This window comes from Kogia breviceps, chromosome 15, assembly GCF_026419965.1.
Source record: "Kogia breviceps isolate mKogBre1 chromosome 15, mKogBre1 haplotype 1, whole genome shotgun sequence".
Taxonomy (NCBI): domain Eukaryota; kingdom Metazoa; phylum Chordata; class Mammalia; order Artiodactyla; family Physeteridae; genus Kogia; species Kogia breviceps.
Window position 1 is genome coordinate 50233330 of NC_081324.1, and position 20774 is coordinate 50254103.

Genomic DNA, 20774 nt, shown 5'->3' on the forward strand with positions numbered 1-20774 from the left:
CGCGATAGACCATATCTGTGTCACAAATCAAGCCTTGGTAAATTTAAGAAAATTGAAATCGTATCAAATATCTTTTCTGACTACAACGCTCTGAGACTAGATATCAATTATAGGAAAAAATCTGTAAAAAAAATACAAACACATGAAGGCTACACAATATACTACTAAATAACCAAGAGATCACTGAAGAAATCAAAGAGGAAATTAAAAAATACCTAGAAACAAATGAAAATGAAAACACGATGACCCAAAACCCATGGGATGCAGGAAAAGCAGTTCTAGGAGGGAAGTTTATAGCAATACAGTCCTACCTCAAGAAACAAGAAAAATCTCAAACAGTGTAACCTTACACCTAAAGCACTTAGAGGAAGAAGAACAAAAACCCAAAGTTGGCAGAAGGAAAGAAATTATAAATATCAGATCAGAAGTAAATGAAAAAGAAATGAAGAAAATAATTACAAAGATTAATAAAACTAAAAGTTGGTTCTTTGAGAAGATAAATAGAATCGATTAACCAACCATTAGCCAGACTCATCAAGAAAAAAAGGGAGAAGACTCAAATCAAGAGAATTAGAAGGAAAAAGGAGAAGTAACAACTGACACTGCAGAAATACAAAGGATTATTAGAGATTACTACAAGCAACTCTATGCCAATAAAATGGACAACCTGGAAGAAATGGACAAATTCTTAGAAAAGCACAACCTTCTGAGACTGAACCAGGAAAAAACAGAAAATATAAACAAACCAATCACAAGCACTGAAATTGAAACTGTGATTAAGAATCTTCCAACAAACAAAAGCCCAGGACCAGGTGGCTTCACAGGCGACTTCTATCAAACATTTAGAGAAGAGCTAACACCTGTCCTCACACTCTTCCAAAATATAGCAAAGGGAGGAACACTCCCAAACTCATTCTACAAGGCCAAAACAAGACAAAGATGTCACACAAAAAAACTACAGGCCAATATCTCTGATGAACATAGATGCAAAAATCCTCAGCAAAATACTAACAAACAGAATCCAACAGCACATTAAAAGGATCATACACCATGATCAAGTGGGGTTTATCCCAGGAATGCAAGGATTCTTCAATATACGCAGCTCAATTAATGCGATACACCTTATTAACAAATTGAAGGATAAAAACCATATGATCATCTCAATAGATGCAGAAAAAGCTTTTGACAAAATTCAGTGCCCATTTATGATAAAAACTCTCCAGAAAGTAGGCATAGAGGGAAACTACCTCAACATAATAAAGGCCATATATGACAAACCCACAGCAAACATCATTCTCAGTGGTGAAAAACTGAAAGCATTTCCTCTAAGATCAGGAACAAGACAAGGATGTCCACTCTCGCCACTATTATTCAACATAATTTTGGAAGTCCTAGCCACAGCAATCAGAAAAGAAAACGAAATAAAAGGAGTACAAACTGGAAAAGAAGAAGTAAAACTGTCACTCTTTGCAGGTGATGTGATACTATACATAGAGAATCCTAAAGATGCCACTAGAAAACTACTAGAGCTAATCAATGAATTTGGTAAAGTAGAAGGATACAAAATTAATGCACAGAAATCTTTTGCATTCCTATACACTAATGATGAAAAATCTGAAAGAAATTAAGGAAACACTGCCATTTAACATTGCAACAAAAAGAATAAAATACCTAGGAATAAACCTACCTAAGGAGACAAAAGACCTGTATGCAGAAAATTATAAGACACCATTATCACACTACACTGGCATTTTTCACAGAACTAGAACAAAAAATTTCACAATTTGTATGGAAATACAGAAGACCTCCGAATAGCCAAAGCAATCTTGAGAAAGAAAAATGGAGCTGGAGGATTCAAGCTTCTGGACCTCAGACTATATTACAAAGGTACAGTCATCAAGGCAGTATGGTACTGGCACAAAAACAGAAATATAGATCAATGGAACAGGATAGAAAGCCCAGAGATAAACCCATGCACATATGTTCACCTTATCTTTGCTAAAGGAGGCAAGAATATACAATGGAGAAAAGACAGCCTCTCCAATGATTCTGGGAAAACTGGACAGATACATGTAAAAGAATGAAATTAGAACACTTCCTAACACCATACACAAAAATGAACTCAAAATGGATTAAAGACCTAAGTGTAAGGCCAGACACCATAAAACTCTTAACAGGAAAACATAGGCACAACACTCTCTGACATAAATCACAGCAAGATCCTTTTTGACCCACCTCCTAGAGAAATGGAAATAAAGACAAAAATAAACAAATGGGCCCTAATGAAACTTACAAGCTTTTGCACAGCAAAGGAAACCATAAACAAGATGAAAAGACAACCCTCAGAATGGGAGAAAATATTTGCAAACGAAGCAGCTGATGGAGGATTAATCTCCAAAATATACAAGCAGGTCATGCAGCTCAATATTAAAAAAATAACCAAATCCAAAATCCAAAAATGGGCAGAAGAACTAAATAGACATTTCTCCAAAGAAGATATACTTATTGCCAACAAACACGTGAAAGGATGCTCAACATCACTAATCATTAGAGAAATGCAAATCAAAACCACAATGAGGTATCACCTCACACAGGTCAGAATGGCCATCATCAAAAAATCTACAAACAATACATGCTGGAGAGGGTGTGGAGAAAAGGGAACCCTCTTGCACTGTTGGTGGGAATGTAAATTGGTACAGCCACTATGGAGAACAGTATGGAAGTTCCTTTAAAAACTAAAAATAGAACTACCATATGACCCAGCAATCCCACTACTGGGCATATACCCTGAGAAAACCATAATTAAAAAAAGTCATGTACCACAATGTTCATTGCAGCACTATTTACAATAGCCAGGACATGGAAGCAACCTAAGTGTTCATCAACAGATGAATGGATAAAGAAGATGTGGCACATATATACAATGGAATATTACTCAGCCATAAAAAGAAATGAAATTGAGTTATTTGTAGTGAGGTGGATGGACCTAGAGTCTGTCATGCAGAGTGAAGTAAGTCAGAAAGAGGAAAAAACAAATACCATATGCTAACACATATGCATGGTACCTTAAAAAAAATGGTTCTGATGAACCTAGGGGCAGGACAGGAATAAAGGCACAGACGTAGAGAATGGACTTGAGGACATGGGGAGGGGGAAGAGTAAGCTGGGACGAAGTGAGATGGTGGCATGGACATGTACACACTACCAAATGTAAAATAGATAGCTAGTGGGTAGCAGCCACATAGCACAGGGAGATCAGCTTGGTGCTTTGTGACCACCTAGAGGGTTGGGTAGGTAGGGTGGGAGGGAGACGCAAAAAGGAAGGGATATGGGGATATATGTATGCATATAACTGATTCACTTTGTTATACAGCAGAAACTACCATTGTAAAGCAATTTTACTCCAATAAAGATGTTTGAAAAAAAAAAAAAAGCATCTCCCAGCGACTTCCCTGTCTGTCCAGTGGTTAGGACTTCGCCTTCCAGTGCAGGGGCTGCTAGTTCAATCCCTGGTTGGAGAGCTAAGATTCCACATGCCTCGCAGCCAATAAAAGCAAAGCATAAAACAATCAGTATCGTAACTTGTTCAATAAAGACGTTAAAAATAGTCCGCACCAAAAAACTCTCAGGAAAAAAAAAAAGTATCTACCAAAGACCCGGGGGCCAGTGATCTCCTGAACTTGGGCAGTGTGTTTGGAACAAAGGGATCCCAGCACAGCATTTGTGAGTCACGCTTCACAAGTTAACGTGGTTCAGCTCAGGGTCTCTGTACACCCTGTGTTGGTGGTGCAGTGGCAGGGCAGCCGGGTGAGCCGCTTGCATCACAGAGATGAAGCGAGTGGGACGGGAGCTTTCCCTTAAAGACCAGTCATTGTGTCGTTGTGTCCATAGTCAGAGCGGCATCTGAATGGTTGAAAATAGAGCCAGGGTGCATCACTCTCAGTCCCTGGTACAGGGTGTTTTCTCTCTGTGTAAAGGGAAAAAGGAAGCATAGAATTCAGGATAATGACTCTCAGATCAACTCAAAGGGAAGAGAATAATTGATCTGTGCTCTCAGCCTGGAAATTCTGAGGCCTGCCTGCCACTGCTCTGTTTTCTGTCTGGAGTAGCCTCTCCTCCTCCAAGATCATTAGGGAATTCTTACCCGCCTCCTCGCCCCCCCATGGAAGGAGTGAAAATTTAAAATATAAAAACATATGCTTTTCAGTGTAAATCATTTAAAAAAATTCTAATCTACCTAATTTAAAAAAATCTATTCTCTCTAAATAATACTGCAGATTTAGCATTTTCTTGATGATTGGGGCTGTGGACTGTTTTGCTTCTCATTGACTTTAGACTCTTGAAATTTGAGTAATTTTTTAGTCTTCCCCCATAATCTGAGAGCATTCCTATCCTTTTGTTTTCAGAAGTAATCACAGAAATCCATCATGTCCAATTGTAGCCACAGGTGATTTTTGAACACTTGAAATGTGGCTAGTGTGAGCACAAAACTGAATTTGTAGTCTTATTTAATTTTAATTAGTATAGGTTTATTATGTTAATTTTGTAATATAGTTTGTAAAAATGAAGCAGTATAAAATATGTTGCCATTAAACATAACTCTATTGCTTTGGTAAGACTACATTTCACTTCGTCAGAAATTTAGTGGCTAACTTGTGATGTGCTCTAAGTGTAAAATAAACACTGGATTTTGAAGACATGGTGTGGGAAAAAGTATAAAATATCTCATTAATATTTTTATATTGATTACATGTTGAAGTGCTGATATTTTGGACATGTTGGGTTAAATCAAATATATTGTTAATATTAATCTATCTTGTTCCTTTTTACTTTTTTTTTTTTTAAATAAAGCCACTACAAAATTTAAAATTATCTATGAGGCCCTAGTTGTATTTCTGTGACAGGTTTCTCAACTTTGGCACTACTGACATTAGAGGCTGGATAACTTTTCGTTGTGGAGACCTGTCTTGTTTCCTGTGGGATGTTTAGCAACATCCCTGGCCTAGCTGATGGAGACCAGCTTCCCACCCAGTGCAGGAATGCCTTTCTGGGCCGTGACTGAAAGGCATCCTCCAGCATCTGTTTGAAACACTTCCTTGTTGAGACTCTCTTGTCTCCCCTATTTGGAATTAATTATAAGACAGGTTATATTTTATGGTAGCTGTTATGTTAGCTTTATGTTATGTCAAGTTTATGTTAGCTTTACGTTAGGTGTCCTGTAACTTCCACCAAGAGTCCTCGTCCTAATGTCTTCAGTAGCACAAGATAAATCAAATTCTTTATGAAAGCGATAATGTATACCAAAAGGTCTTATAAATTCCAAAGATCAGTCAACAAATACTTAAACTCCTCCCCTGTGTTAGGCTTGTCCTGGGCAATGAGATACAGCAGTAGATGAAACGTGAGTCCTCCGGAAGCTTATGTACTATACTTGGGGGACGTAGTCAGCAGATACTCAGGGGTGCCCTGCATTGCGTCACGTGATGATCAGTGCCGTGGAGAAGGACAAAGCAGGCAGAGGGGTGCAGGGACTGCGGTGGGGCTGTGGGTGTGTGGATGCCGTTATTCCTGCCCCCCCCCCGGCCTCGTCCTCTAAATGCCCTGACACCTCCATCATGCCCGCTGTTCCCAGACCTTCAGTTTCTTCTAGACCACACGTTTCCTTCAGCCATTGCTTGTAAGAGCTGTTCTCCAGACACTTTTGCCTGGCCTTTCATGAGTCCTCCCTTTCAAAGTGGCACATGGGTCTGAATCCCAGCTCTGGTCTGACCTTTGCAGAGCTGCCCTGCGGAATGTTCTGGCTCTGTTCTCTTGGCAGCCTCATCATGCTGTTGATCTAGATGCAGCCAGCAGCCCTGTGGTCGTTAACTTGGGACCCAGCTCCTGCATGGCCGTGTGGGCTGGTGTCCCTCTTGCTGCCTCTCCTCAGTGTGCTACACACCATGTGGTCTGAAGGAGGGTTTGCATTCGGCTCTGAGTGTCCTACGCAAGAAGACAGCACGGGCTTCGTGATGGCCCTTTCCCTTCACTTCTGCTTTCTGGTTGTGTTCCAGAATAGATAACACAGGTTGCAGATTATCTGGCCTCATTAATGAGTAATTACATTTTCATAGAACACCACAAAGAGTTATGTGCACAAAAATGAGTACAGGATATTTCTGGGTGGGATTCTTGGCTGGCAACCCTGTGATGCTTTCTAAATTGAGAATAAAAATAAAGCTTGGATGTCTCTTCTGCTTTCTTGCTTCCAAAATATTTCTTGTTTTTCTGCTATTTTTGCCTTTAATCAGAATAGTAATGTATACATATGCATTTAATGTAAGCATTTGTTGGGGGGAATTACAGCCCCTTATTCAGTCTTCACAAAACTTATTTTGGACTCATAACTTCCTAGATATATGTTACATTTCTGGCTGACTTTATAATAGACGAGATGAAAAATTTAGTTGATATGCATCTCTGAAACTATATTCTACATGCACATGGTACGTAATGGCAAGGGTTCTGTCCCTGGATTCAGTTGTTCATGTCACTGAGATTGATAGTCTTGGATTGTAGCGAATGTGATTTAAATACCATCTGTGGCCACTTATCCAGCAGATTGGGTAGATGACAAATCTGCCAAATGAGCAGTGTGTGTTCCTAAAAAAAGGAAAAATCAGAAAGATTTTACCACAGAGGATCGTAAAATATTATTTATTTACAAACTTAAAACTTCATTAACTTCTATAATTCAAATTAATCAGTTTATAGAACAGAGATTCTTTAGAAGATAAACATTTTAATTTAATATTTTCTTTAATATTTCAGTTACACGAGTATATTTCAAACAGCACCTGGAAAACCAGCATCCCTGGCCAGAACCTAAGATAATGAAAAAGAAGGCATTGTTATAACGGTGTTTTCAGGAAGTTGTTCTGGGCACCTCCTGCTCCTGGTGGTGCTGAGGCCTCAGGATGCCGGAGCTCAGTGTGCTTGCTCATCTGAGCCATAGACCCTTTGCCACCAACAGCTGCCCTTCTCTTGGCTGTTTCTTTACCCCTGCAGAGGCTTTGGAAACGCTCCTCTGTAGAGGTTAATTTGCAAAGGCTTTTCCAGTCCATCCAGAGCTGCTGAGTTTGGTCCTATATCAGCCTCTTTGGGAAAGTACTGATATGATACAATTAATTTCTTAAAAACCTGAAGCTAGGTTCTGTAATGACATTTTTTGTTTCCATTATTTAACAGCTACTAGAGTAATTTATTGAGTATCACAGTATGATAGGTCTGTCTTGGACCAAAGAGCAGGTCAGATATGCCAGCACATGAAAGGACAGTGTACTTCTGAGGTGGTTTAAGCAGCTGGACACCAGCACAGGAGGATTAAGAGGATTCGGATCAGAACAATTCCAAAGACATGGGGCCGGTTGATCTGCTGTGGAACTTTTCAGGGCCCAAAATAGCAGTGAATAGGGATACAAGCCCAGATTGACCATATTTTATCCTGTCTGTGCACATATTTTCCAGTTTTATTGAGAAATAATTGATATACATCACTAAGCTTAAGGTGCACAGCACAATGGTTTGAGTTCATGGATATTACATTTCACAATATTGTGACATGATTACCACAGTAGGTTTAGTTAACATCCATCAGCTTATATAGATAAAAAGAAAAATGTTTTTTTCTCCTAATGAGAACTCTTAGGATCTACTTTCTTAACAACTACAGTATATCTTTCTTACATCTTACAGTGTTGACTGTAGTCATGTTGTATATCACATTCCTGTTTATCTTATAATTGGAAGTTTGTACCTTTTGCCCACCTTCGTCCAATTCCCTTTCTCTTCAACCCCACCTCTGGCAACCACAAATCTGATCTTTTTTCTTTGAGTTTGATGTAGGTTTTTTGTTGTTGTTGTTATTAGATTCCACATGTGAGATCATGTAGTATTTGTCTTTCTCTGTCTGACTTATTTCAGTTAATATAATGCCTTCAAGGTCCATCACTTTTGTTGCAAATGGTAGGTTTTCCTCATTTTTTATGGCTGAATAATATTCCGTGTGTGTGTGTCTGTCTGTCTGTCTGAGAGACAGGGAGAGAGAGATAGAGATACACATACCACATTTTCTTAAATAATTGATTTTATACCACTTTGTCTTGGCTATTGTAAATAATGCTGCTATGAACATGGGGGTGCAGACATCTTTTCAAGTTAGTATTTTCATTTCCTTTTAATATATTCCCAGAAGTGGAATTGCCGAATCATATGGGAGTTCAATTTAAATTTTTTGAGGACTATCCATACTGTTTTCTGTAGTGGCTGTACCAGCTTACAATCCCACCAACAGTGCACAACCTTCCCTTTTCTCCACATTCACACCAGCATTTGTAATCCCTTGTCTTGCTATTCTAACAAGTGTGAGGTGATATCTCATTGTGGTTTTAATTTGCATTTTCCTAATGACTGGTGATATTGAGCATCTTTTCATGTACCTGTTGGCCATATGTACATGTTGCATGTTTTCATGGTGTCTCTATACATGTATGCCTGTGGCTCTCAGAGTATTGACAATAGCTTTTCTCCTAATGCCAGTGGTATTAAAATTAAGTCTTTATTTTTGTTTTCTTTTTTCAGAACAAGCTTGCCCTCCCCTATGTTTTCCAGAAATGACTTCAGCATCTGGAGCATCCTCAGAAAATGTATTGGAATGGTAAATTAACTATCAGTTCTATAATATTAAGCCGATAGATGTTTCATGCATATCCTTTAGAAGGGAATCCTAATGTTGGCATAAAAGTGATGCACAACAATGTTTATGAAAACGTTCGAGAATCAGAAATTAGGAAAAGTCTTATATTAGGTTTTCCTCCCAGATTTTGAACCACTTTTTATGCCATTTAATGACTTTAATATGACTTTTCATTGTAAGAAAGTAGAAAAAGAAAATGCTCCACATTTGTATTTCCCTATAGAGTTACCCAGAAAGGCTCAAAAAGAGCAGAGTCCCCGCAGTATAGAATATAATTTCATTTACGCTTCTGTGCACAGAGCTGGTTTTTGTACCTTGTAAGTGTGGTGTATGTTAGATATTTAGAACGTGTCCCAGCTTAGTTATCTGTGCAGGTGGATCTGAGTTTGCGGGGGAGGGTGACGGATGGCAAAATTTGCTATTACATAACTCCTTAGGTTCCCTTTAAAATAGTAGTCCATGTCACCACCCTGACAACAGTCAGGCTAGGATTCTGAGTAAAGTTCTCTTAATTCTCCTAGCATGACCTTTGACCAACTAGAATGATGAAAATTTTAAAACATGTGAGTCCTGAACTGCTAAAGAATCTGCCTGCAGATTATGTTTCTTAATTTTGCAATTTAATGTGCAGCCTGAGTACTCTTAGAACTTTCCTCGTACTGGGAAGTATAGTCACTTTCTAAACATTTTCATTCTGATGCCTGAAATCCTTTTGGCTGCTTGTGTGCCCACGTTGGCATTTTTTAAATGCCCTTCTTCTCTACATGGGGTAATGCCATCTGAGACTTCCTAAATGTAATTTCTAAGGAGCTAATTCCAGAAACATTTATTTTAAACAAATATTTTCTTCCTCCTACTGCATAGAGAGAAGGATCCGTAGCTGGGTAACGGCCTTTATCCCAGCCTTGCCGCCTCCTGTCTGTGAGACCCTAGGCCAGTTGCCTTGCTTCCCTGAGTAAAGTTAGGAGAGTAATTTGTACCTTATAGTTGTATTGAGAGGTAAATAAGATAATTTATATAAAATGTCCAGGACAGACCCTGGTTTAGCTTAATACTCAACATTATTATCAACAGTTAATCACACTTGAGAATCGGAATACCTGGGCTCTAATTCCATTTTGATTATATTAAGTTTCATCAGGACAAACCAAATGTATCTAGACAAATGTATATATTCTTAAATAAAATAACTATACATCTTAGTCTCTTAAGAACTGAAATTTTCAGGACAAAAAGTTATATCCTACAGAGTTAATATTTTTCAAGCCCTTAGTAAACATTTATCATTGGGATCCAGTATGTAAATATGTACATATGCATGTGGGTTTAAAATGAAAACCAGTTCCACAGAAGAATACTCATCCTTACAATAAATGATATTTTCTATTATATTAGATTAATGCTGATTCCAACTCATTAAATTGATTTCATAACCTGCTAGTGAATGAAATCCACAGTTACTGTAGAATTGGTACCACATTTGTCTAAGGCTGTTGGGTCAACAGAATGGGTATGAAAACTGCAGATGTGGTTTAGTGTTTTTGGCAATCGTGGTAAGTACAGCTTCCTGTATTTCTCTTGCTTGAGTCTGTCACCTACCATCTCCTGTCTCACTGGGTGTTGAATTTAGTGGTATTGTCATGAGTTTGTTCAGGCTAGTGACTGATAATCGTCTAGTTTATGTCTAAAGCAAGCATTCTGTCTAAATGGAAACTATCCATTCTTTTAAAAGACGGGAAATAATGTCTTGTTGGCTTCTGCCTGTTGTACTTCGAAAGATGCTCTATTTCTCTAGAAGGACGGTTTTACCTTTATTTTTAGGTGTGGAACTGTTTGTGCAGATAGGCTGAATCATAAACAAATAAAGCAAATAAAAGCAGAGCTGTTTGGGTTGAAAAGGCACCGTGGAATGTTTTGAAACTTGTATCTATAGAATTTTCTGAATAAATCACAGAGAAAAAGCTGCAGGGGAGGTAATATTTTGGGAAAGTATTTTCTGCTGAGGTTTTATAAGAGACTGACATTCTAGATGAATAATTATTAATATTTATTAATGTGATTGAAAGGCAGTTATCTGGCCTTTGGAAGTTATTGTTCTTGGGGCGCCATGTCTCCCCTCTCATGGGCAGCGGAATCAGTCCAAGGGGGTGAGCGTTGAGCACAATAGAGATTTAAAGTGCGGTGTATCTTGAGAGAGAAATGCAAATAACATCACCAGAATAAAAATTTTAAAATAATTTTTCGTATCGACCCCTCTTATATCTGCCTCCTGCTACCCCCAACCGCGAGGAAAATAGGTAAAACATTAGAAGATATTAGTATCCATAGATTTTATTACAGTTAACTTCGAAGTGAAGGCATTTTTTAAACCCCCTCATTGCATTTTCATGATTCTATTACACTTAATAATCCAAATACTTCACTCCAGGTCCTTTCTGTGTGGGTAAATCTCAGTTACCGAAGCCATGGACATACCCTTCAGGTGGCTTTTCCCATAGCTTCACATTCCCAGTTTCTTAATTTTGTAATAATAAGTCTTAAAAGTAGCAGAGGAAGTCTGATATTGAACCGTAGCTTTTCATGATGTCTCTGTCGACTTGAGGAGGATATGAGATCAGAGTGGTGGGGAGTGTGGGCATCCTGCTGGAAACCTCCCAGTTCTACACTCAGCTGGGGTCTGGTGCCAACTTTTTCAGAAATCAGTGCCCCTCATTTATGATGATACAGTTTTATGGCATAGAATCATTAATCCCTTAAGACATGGCTTTTAAGAGCACATGATAGGTGCTTACCTGCCATGTATGGTTGAAGTATAACTTCATCCTTCTCAGGTAGTGTCTTCAGGCATTTGTCATCCTCGGCCTCAGTGCCCTGCAGCACCTTCTCCAGCCGGGTCACCTTGTCCATCCTCCACTGCCACATACATACACATTTGACTTTGCTTTTTTCTAAAACGAATATAGAGACTTAGATTTCCAAAACTAATGGCACCCTTTTTTCTCCCAGTCTGTTTTGGATAGGATTATGTTACCAAATGTTGGGTTATACTACATGAAATGAATACTTTACATAAATAGAATTAAATCCTAAATCTCTCTGTGATTGAAGCATTTACCAAACAGATTCCCATCTCAGAATTAATACTTGATGTTGGTTAGTAGTTTGAATTCTTTGTTCCTTATTTCCTTACTCCCATTGTCCTTTTGTTAAAGGACTCTAGTCTCATAATCCCATTGTCTTCTGTTTCCCCTGTTTTCTTTCTCCTCTTCTCTCCCATCCCTTTAGGATTTGTCTGCAGGACTCACCCAGAGGCTAGGTCACAGGTGTCCATACTTAGTGACTTGGAAACCAGGGCCAGCACCAGGGTGAGGCAAGCGAGGCATCCAGGCACAAAATTTGAGTAGGCGCCTGCACCTGAGACCACATCTGCTAAATGTCTTGGAGTCATAGAATATTAGTGTTAGATTATTATAAGAGGGTGAAGAAGGTCTGTTATATTATAAATACCGAGTTCTTAAAGTGAAAATGTTGTATCACTCAGAAAGGTATATCCAGTGCAACCAAATTCCATAGAGACTTGAATATAACATTTGAAAACTTTATAGTTCTAGTTTGCTCCTTTAACTCCTATTTCCATCCCATATTTACTGTAGAATATTACCCTAACCTGATTTTTTTCATCTTTGAAGGTTTTTTGATTACCTTATTGTACTTCACTGTCACAAAAATACATATTTAAATTAAAATTTAAAAATTTATATTTTATGGCCATAAGACTGTAGTACTAAAAGTTTTAAGTTATTCTTACATGAACAATCAAAATAACAAACATTACAAAATTTATGAAATTATAACATAAAAGCTAAAATGTTATTCATAAAAAGGATTTTTTTCACTTTGGCTGAGATATCTGAGAGTGAATATCACACATTGCTAGAATGAGACAGGATTTTCAGTAACAGTTCTTTTTTTAAAAAATAGATTCAAGGATTAAGAAGCCTTGCTCATATTAATAGACAGATGGGAGTAGGAGTTCTGTGGCTTTTTTAGTATCTAGCAATGTCATTTGGTTCTTTGACCTTTTCCTGACTATATGTCAAAAATCAGATGGTAATATATTACCCATCAAAAATAATTTTTTATGATCCATAAATTGACAACTCAATAGGACTTCCTTCAGTGTTATTGGAAACAACATTGGGAAACTCTAACTTGCAGGAGGTCTTATTACCTTCCCTTGGAGTCATGGGCATCTGGGTCTCTGGGAAATGGAGTGGAGAAGCTTTACCAGGGCTCTCAACTTTGGTTTCTGTAACTGTGTCCTCTCACTCAGATATACCTTGCGATATTGAGAAGGGGTTGGGACAACTGAAATATTTTCCCTGAAACGCACCTTGCCAATATAATCTTTTTTCATGAAATGCTTTTTATCTTACCATGCGCTTTAAATGTTTTCCCTCAAAACCTCAGATTCATCGCATTCCCTTGATGCAGAATGTCTGCCGCATGACCTCAGAACCAGATGCATCCCGGGTCAGCCCATGATGTTATTTTGGGGTTCAGATAAACACGTTGTGTTTATGTCACTGTGACAACTGTCCCATTCGTGAATTCTAAATATAAGCCAGATACAGCTCTAGATAAGATTTGGAGCTTTGCCCAAACTGGTACATTATAAATACTGACTTAAGAGACAGGAGGCAGAAGAAGCAAAGTAGTTAAACAAAATGTGTCATCTCTACCGCCTCACTCTATAATGATCTGAAATCAGAATATCCCAACAGGGGAGAAGTGACTGGAAGAACTTCTGATGTCATGTCTTTGCCTTAACGAAAACAGGGGAGTCGGGGAGCCATCCTGCAGAGCAACAGTGCCTTGATTTAAGAGGCTTCCTCGTACCAGTACTGTATTTCTAAACCTCCCTTCACTCGGTGCCCTGAAGGTTTTTACACATCAGAGCAGGGCTGCTATACTAGAATTCAGGGTGGTGTAAGGGGTGTCTCCCCTCCACCCCAGGTAAAAGAAGGGCGATTTTAAAAGAAGATGTGGGAAAAGAGCAATGGCGTGACGTCCGACGCAGGCGTGTTCTTGGCCTGTCAGTTCTTAGGCAGGAGTGCGTGTGGAGGGTGAGCACCCGCAGGTCAGTTCCCCTAAAGCGTCCATCCCTGCCCACAGTCACAGGGTACCCTGAGTGACTACAGTGTGGAGACCATGGACCTGGTCCGGGCTTCCAGCCAGCACCTTAGTTGTCCTGTCACCTTCCCACCTAGTGGCTGTCCATCAAGAGGACTCACACGGCCTCCCAACTCTGAAAAAACTCAGCTACGAGGCAGGAAGAATAGGAAAGGAATGTCTGTTTATCTTTTCCCTCAAAGCTTTTCTTGTCTTCTTCTCCCTGTGTTTACCACTGGTTGCATCCAGTTGCCCACAGTGTGGTTCATTCAGTTCACATGCAGACACCCCTTTCCTGTGCATAGTTCCTTTGTTTCTGGGTGTTGTGTTCTCTGGGGCTGGTCTGTGAGAGCCGAGGAACAGTGGTTTTGCCAACAGCAAAAGGCGTCAGAGCAGCAGGCTTGTTTTCAGACTGCTCAACCAGAGTGGTCCCCAAGGGCTGACTTGCAAGGTCTCGGTGTGACTGCTTTGGGCATGATCCGTGTATTCAGATGGCAAGAACCTCTCATGTGATGGTAAACGAATAAATGATAGACATCTTGTGGAGAGGGAAGGGACTGAGTAGCCCAAGACGGGAAAGAGATCTTTGGCCCTCCAAGGCCTTTACGTGTAAGAAGGGTAAAGTTTTACATGTTTGGGGCTGTTGTGGAGGAAGGATCCAGTGCCAAGCTGGTGTCACAGAACAAGGCACAGAGCCAAGGCTGCTGCCAGCACCTGCCCATCAGTGAAGCGCCTAGAAGCCCACTTAGTGCTTCGGTCCTACACCTGGGTGAGGACCCTGCCCACCGGCAGACTTAACTTCAGACCTAAACTGAGCTGCTCTCTCTAACCCGGGTCTTAAATATTTGCACAGTTGGGCATTACGGTGCTCAGCGTTATACATGTAAGTCATTTTCCACTTCAGTTGGGATCACACTTGGCCTTGTTTGTTTATATAGTGCGTAAGTAACAAAGCAGCCTTCTCTTTTTTTTCTTCTCAGTGTGTCAGCTGATGAGCAACTGCAGTTAAGAGTTTCTTCAGTTTCATCATTAGTTGCTATTAATTTGTATGGATACATTTAAACTTTGCTTTTAGCTGGGTCACAGGATAGAATTGCCTGGCATAAATATTTAATTTTTCCAACTGACTGAAGCTCTCAGTGATAAAAGTATTCTAGTTCATGTTTCTCCCTGAAACTTGACCTTCATAATATGCATTGTTGCTTTTCCTATTATTGGAATATATACAGTACTGATTAGTTGTATACAGTATCTAACAAATCCAATACCAAACTTCATTGTATTCTAAGTGAAAACAGTGTTTCTGTGAATTTCCAAGAGGGAACGAAATATAGTTTGTATCACCGAGTTTTTTCATTACATATCCAGGGAACTGTAGATTTTAACAATAAAAATATCAGTAATTGTACAGACTAATAGAGGCAAAAAATTGCAAGTCCATTGCTGTATTTTAAATAGCATGTTAGACTCTTCTGTGCAGTCAAGGTGGTTTTTATGGCCATCTGGATCTATGTGTATATGTTCCCTCAGGCCTTTTTCTGTCCCTTCCACTCTATTACCTGGGCCACAAATGTGCCTTTTCATTTCCTTGAATGCTTACATTCTGAGTTACTAAAAGAAGCAGGAAGGTGTTTAAATTATCCTAGATTATAAAATAGGATTTAAAGATCCTTTCAGAATTTTGGGAGCTTTTCAAATGATTAAAAAATAGTCTGCCCATTGAATGGGTGATAAAACCATGTCCTTTGTACCTTGGTTTCCAGAGTTGACAAACCACTATTTCATTGACTTGCTGACTCATATGAAGTCTAGCCAACTGGTGGTGAGCAGCCAATGGCTAGTAGACAATGTGAGTGTCCCATTCTTGCTCGCATATTTTCTCAGGGAGATTATGTGAGGGTATGGCAACATATACAGCGTTACTATAGAGTTGAAAGATTAAGTCCTTAGGCCTGGATTCCCATCTGAGCCGCCATGACAGAAGCGCCAAATACCTTGTCACCCCCCCAGCATGTCTCTTATTCTCTCAGTGAGTGTTTAATAGTCAGTCTAGTATTTTTTAGGGAAAAATGTTCAGAATCAAACTTAGGTAAAGTTCTTCATTCCTTTAATGAATAAATCCTTTAAATTTCTTTAAAATAAATCTCACCCTGCTGTTGTGCATGACAAAGCGAAATGTAGAAAACGAGAGCAGAGCCAGAAATGGCATCATTTATGTCACATACTGTCACGGGCCAGGGCTCATGTCGCCACCCTGGTGAGCCCCTGTCATCTTGGCGATTGGACGGGACAGCCAACCAGCAGCGAGAGCCTCAGCAGCGGGGACTACGCGATGTCTTCTGGCTGGGGCTCCGGGGGGAACAGGTGGCCTTCCCTCACTTCTTCACCTTTTAAGGTTGGAACTCAAGCCACGCTGCCATCTGAGTGGCTTCTCTGCAGCTCGGCTGCCCAGGCGACAGGATGAGGTATCCCAGCCTTCAAAGCCACCTTGCCTCTACACCGCCTTGGAGGACTTGGCAATCTTGAATGTACTATTAATAGTAATGATCATAGCTAACATTTATTGCTCACTTAACATATGCCTGACACTGTTCTGAGTGTTTTGTATGAACTAATTAATCCTGACAGGTCCTGTGAGGTACATAATGAAGCCCCCATTTGGCGGAGAGATGAGGGACCCATAGTGATGCAAGCATCAGGTAGCAAGGGGCGTGTGCTCTCAGAGCCCATTCTTTTATTTTTCAGTTGTGGTAAAACACAGAACACAGTATTTACCATTTTAACCATTTTTAAGCGTGCAGTTCAGTGGCGTTTGGACATTCACATTATGCTGCCGTTACCACCCGGGTAACTCTTTTCATCTCGTGGAACTGACGTTCTGCACCCCTTAAACAACAACTCCCCACCTCCCTACCCCCCAGCCCTGGCAGCCACCGTTGTGCCTTCTGTTCAGAAGGCATTCCTTTAATCACAACGCTCTACTGTCTCTGGAACCCCGGACTGGACTAACCTCAGTATATTTTGTTGTTCTCTTTTTCCATCATGCTTTTCTCTTGTCTTTTTTATGATGAGCGTAACGTCAGCGTGTGTGTCGTAAGGCCGTCTGCTTTCTGCGGTGCAAGGTTGTCAGCTTCCCCGTCCCTTCCTTTTGCCAGGCTGGAAGTGTTAGATTACCTGGACTCCCAACTCCTGGAGTCAACCACTGTTAACTTTTTGGTGCTACTACCTTCTACTATTTGTCTATAAAACATGTATTTTACAAAATTAAAATATTTTTGAACATGTGGCTTTGTAACCTACTTTGCCACTCATTTTGCTATGTGAACTATGTGCATCATCAAGCAAGAGGGTTCTGACTTCAGGGAGTTTGTATTTCCAGTGAAAGAGGAGAGTCTAGTGCACTGTGATAAATGCCCAGATAGGAGTAAACTCAGGGGGCAGTGGAAACATACAGGAGCACGTAGGGCAGGGGTGCCTGCAATGTGCTCTGCTCTCCCTGAGGTGATGAGGATGCAGGTGGAGTATAAGATATTATCCCTCACCTCAGCAATTGTATTACTGTGTAGTTAGCAAGATAAGCTGGTTAGTACCCCTGACCTAGCAGCAGGCTGTATATGTGATCAGATGCTACATTGTACACTACAGACTCTGGTGCTCCAGGAGCTGGAATAGGTGAGAAATCAATGAGTACTGGAATAGTCGAGGAGGAGAGACTTGAACTCTCTTGAAATCCTAGCGGGGAGGAGATACAAGAGTCAAGCGAAGAGAGTAGGGCATTCCAGGTCAGAATTGGCTATAAAGAGACTTTTAATCCAGTGTCTAAAACAGGACCTGGCACCTAGTAGGTGCTAAGTTAAAAATTTTGTAAAAGCTATTTTGAAACAGTTTTATTTCTGTATGCATATTTCTGTACAGCCAAGTTGCTTTAGAGAGACAATCTTGGTGGATTTTTTTTGAGATATAATTGAAGTCTACATCAGGATGGTTGGATATATGTATACATAGTGAAAGGATTCCCCCCATCAAGTTAATTAACACATCCAGCACCTCACATATGTATCCTTTTTTGGTGAGAACATTTAAGTTCTACTTGCTTATTAGCAAATTTCATTTATACAAAACAGTGTTATCAGTTGTAGTCATGTCACCGTGTCATACAGTAGATCCTCAGACCTTATTCATATTATAACTGAAAGTGTATGCCCTGTTACCAACTTCTCCCTATTTTCCCCACCCTGAAGCCCCTGGCAACGACTTTCTACTGTGTTTTTATTTGTTCAACTTTTTTTTTTTTTTAAGGTTCGCATATGTGTGATACCATACCAGGCAGTGTTTGTCTTTGTCTGTCTGGTTTATTTCACTTAGCATAAGGCCCTCCAGGTTCATCCATGTTGTCACAAATGGCCTTCTTTTGTAAGGCCAAATAATATCGTGTGTGTGTATTTATGTATTTGTGTGCGTGTGTATATATACACACACATAGACATATGCATGCACACACACACACATATATACATTTTCTTGATCCATTCATCCAGTGACAGACACTTAGATTGTTTCCACTGTATATTCTCGGCTCCTTTAGCAAAAATTAATTGACCATAAATGCATGGATTTATTTTTGGGCTCTCTATTCCATTCATCTGCCTGTCTATTTCTATGCCAATTCTGTACTGTTTTGATTACTATATCTTTGTAATACAGTTTGAAATCTGGGAGCATGATACCTCCTGCTTTGTTCTTCTTTCTCAAGATTGCATTGGCTGTTCACGGTCTTTTGTGGTTCCATACAAATTTCAGGATTGTTTTTTCTATATCTGTGAAAAATGCCATTGGAATTTTGATAAGGATTGCATTGAATCTTTAGATCACTTTGGGTAGTTTGGACATTTTAACAACTTTTTTAATCCATGAGTGCAGAATATCTATTTATTCGTGTCTTCTGCAGTTTCTTTCATTAATGTCTTACAGTTTTCAGTGTATAGCTCTTTCACCTCCTTGGTTAATTTTATTTCTAACTATTTTATTCTTTTTGATGTTATTGGAAATGGGATTGTTTTCTTAATTTTTCTTTCTGATAGTTTGTTGTTGGTGAATTGAAACACAACTGATGTTTGTATGTTGATTTTGTACCATGCACCTTTACTGAATTCATGTATTAGTTCTAATTGTGTTTTGGTGGAGTCTTCAGGGTTTTCTACATATAATATCATGGCATCTGCAAATAGAGATAATCTTACTTCTTCCTTCTTGATTTGGATGCCTTTTATTTCTTTTTCTTGCTTGACTACGCTGGCTAGAACTTCAGTACTATGTTGAATAAAAGTGGTGAGAGTGGGCATCCTTGTCTTATCTCTGATCTTATAGGAAGAGTGTTCAGCTTTTCACCACTGAGTATGATGTTAGCTGTGGGCTTGTCATATATGGCCTTTATTATGTTGAGGTATGCGCCTCTATACCCACTTTGTTGAGAGTTATTATCATGAAAGGATGTTGAATTTTGTCAAATGCTTTTTCTGCATCTATTGAGATTATCCATTGTTTTATTAATGTCATATATCACATTTATTGATTGGCTTGTATTGAACCATCCTGCTTACCTGGAATAGAACCCACTTGATCATGGTGTATGACCCTTTAAATGTATTGTTGAGTTCAGTCTGCTAATATTTTCTTGACTTTTGTATCTGTGTTCGTCAGGGATATTGGCCTATGATTTTCTTTTCTTTGTCTGGTTTTGTCTTTGGTTTTGGTGTCAGGATAATGCTGACCTTGTAAAATGAGTTTGCAAGTGTTCCCTTCTCTTCTGTTTCTTTGAATAGTTTGAGAAGGATCAGTATTCATGCTTCTTTAAATGTCTGGCAGAATTCACCAGTAAAGACATCTGGTCTTGGATTTTTGTTTGTTGGCAGGTGTTTGATTACTGCTTCAATCTCCTTACTAGGAATTGATCAGTTCAGATTTTCTGTTTCTTCATGATTCATGATTTTGGTTGGTTGTATGTTTCTAGGAATTTATTCATTTCTTCTAGATTGTCCAATTTGTTAGCATATAATTGTTCACAGCATTCTCATGATCCTTTGTGCATCAGTTGTAGTATCTTCTCTGTCATTTATAATTTTACTTATTTGAGTCCTCTCTTTTTCTTGGTGAGTATAGTTAAAGATTTGTCTATTTTATCTTTCTTTTTTTTAAAAAACACTCTTTGTTGCATTTATCTTTTTAGTCTCTGTTTCATTTCTTTCCACTCTGATCTTTGTTACCCGTCCTTTACTAATTTTGGACTTCTTCTAGTTCCTTGAGGTGTAAAGTTAGGCTGTTTGAGATCTTGTTTCTTACTGTTTATTGCCATGAACTTCTTTCTTAGAGCTATTTTTGCTGCATCCTGTAAGTTTTGTATGTTGTATTTCCATTTTCATTTGTCTCAAGATATTTTTTGATTTCTTCTTTGACCTTTTGGTTGTTTAGTAGCATGTTTACTTTTTGCATATTTGTGAATTTCCCAGTTTTCTTTTTGTAATTTATTACAAAAGATGCTTGATATGATTTCACTATTTTAAAATTTATTGTCTTTTTTTTTTTTTTTTTGCCGTACGTGGGCCCCTCACTGCTGCGGCCTCTCCCGTTGCAGAGCACAGGCCCTGGACGCACAGGCCCAGCGGCCACGGCTTCATGGGCCCAGCCGCTCTGCGGCACGTGGGATCCTCCCGGACCAGGGCACGAACCTGTGTCCCCCGCATTGGCAGGCGGACTCTCAACCACTGCACCACCAGGGAAGCCCTATTGTCTTGTTTTGTGGCCTAATATGTAGTCTATCCTGGAGAGTGTTCCATATACACTTTAGAAGAATTGTGTATTCCTTTATTGC

The 20774-nt window shown here is 39.4% G+C and overlaps 1 protein-coding gene across 10 annotated transcripts in view; it reads left to right on the plus strand.

The window, feature by feature from the left end:
* Window positions 1-20774, plus strand: part of OSBPL1A (oxysterol binding protein like 1A) — a 209728-nt gene that overhangs the window by 166398 nt on the left and 22556 nt on the right. For all 10 annotated transcript variants that reach the window (XR_010836893.1, XR_010836894.1, XR_010836895.1 and 7 more), the window contains one exon: window positions 8620-8695. Coding sequence is in view for 7 of the 10 variants with exons in the window: in XM_067015193.1 (XP_066871294.1) it covers window positions 8620-8695 (76 nt within the window). In the remaining 3 variants the exon portion in view is untranslated. The remainder of the gene's footprint in view (window positions 1-8619; window positions 8696-20774) is intronic.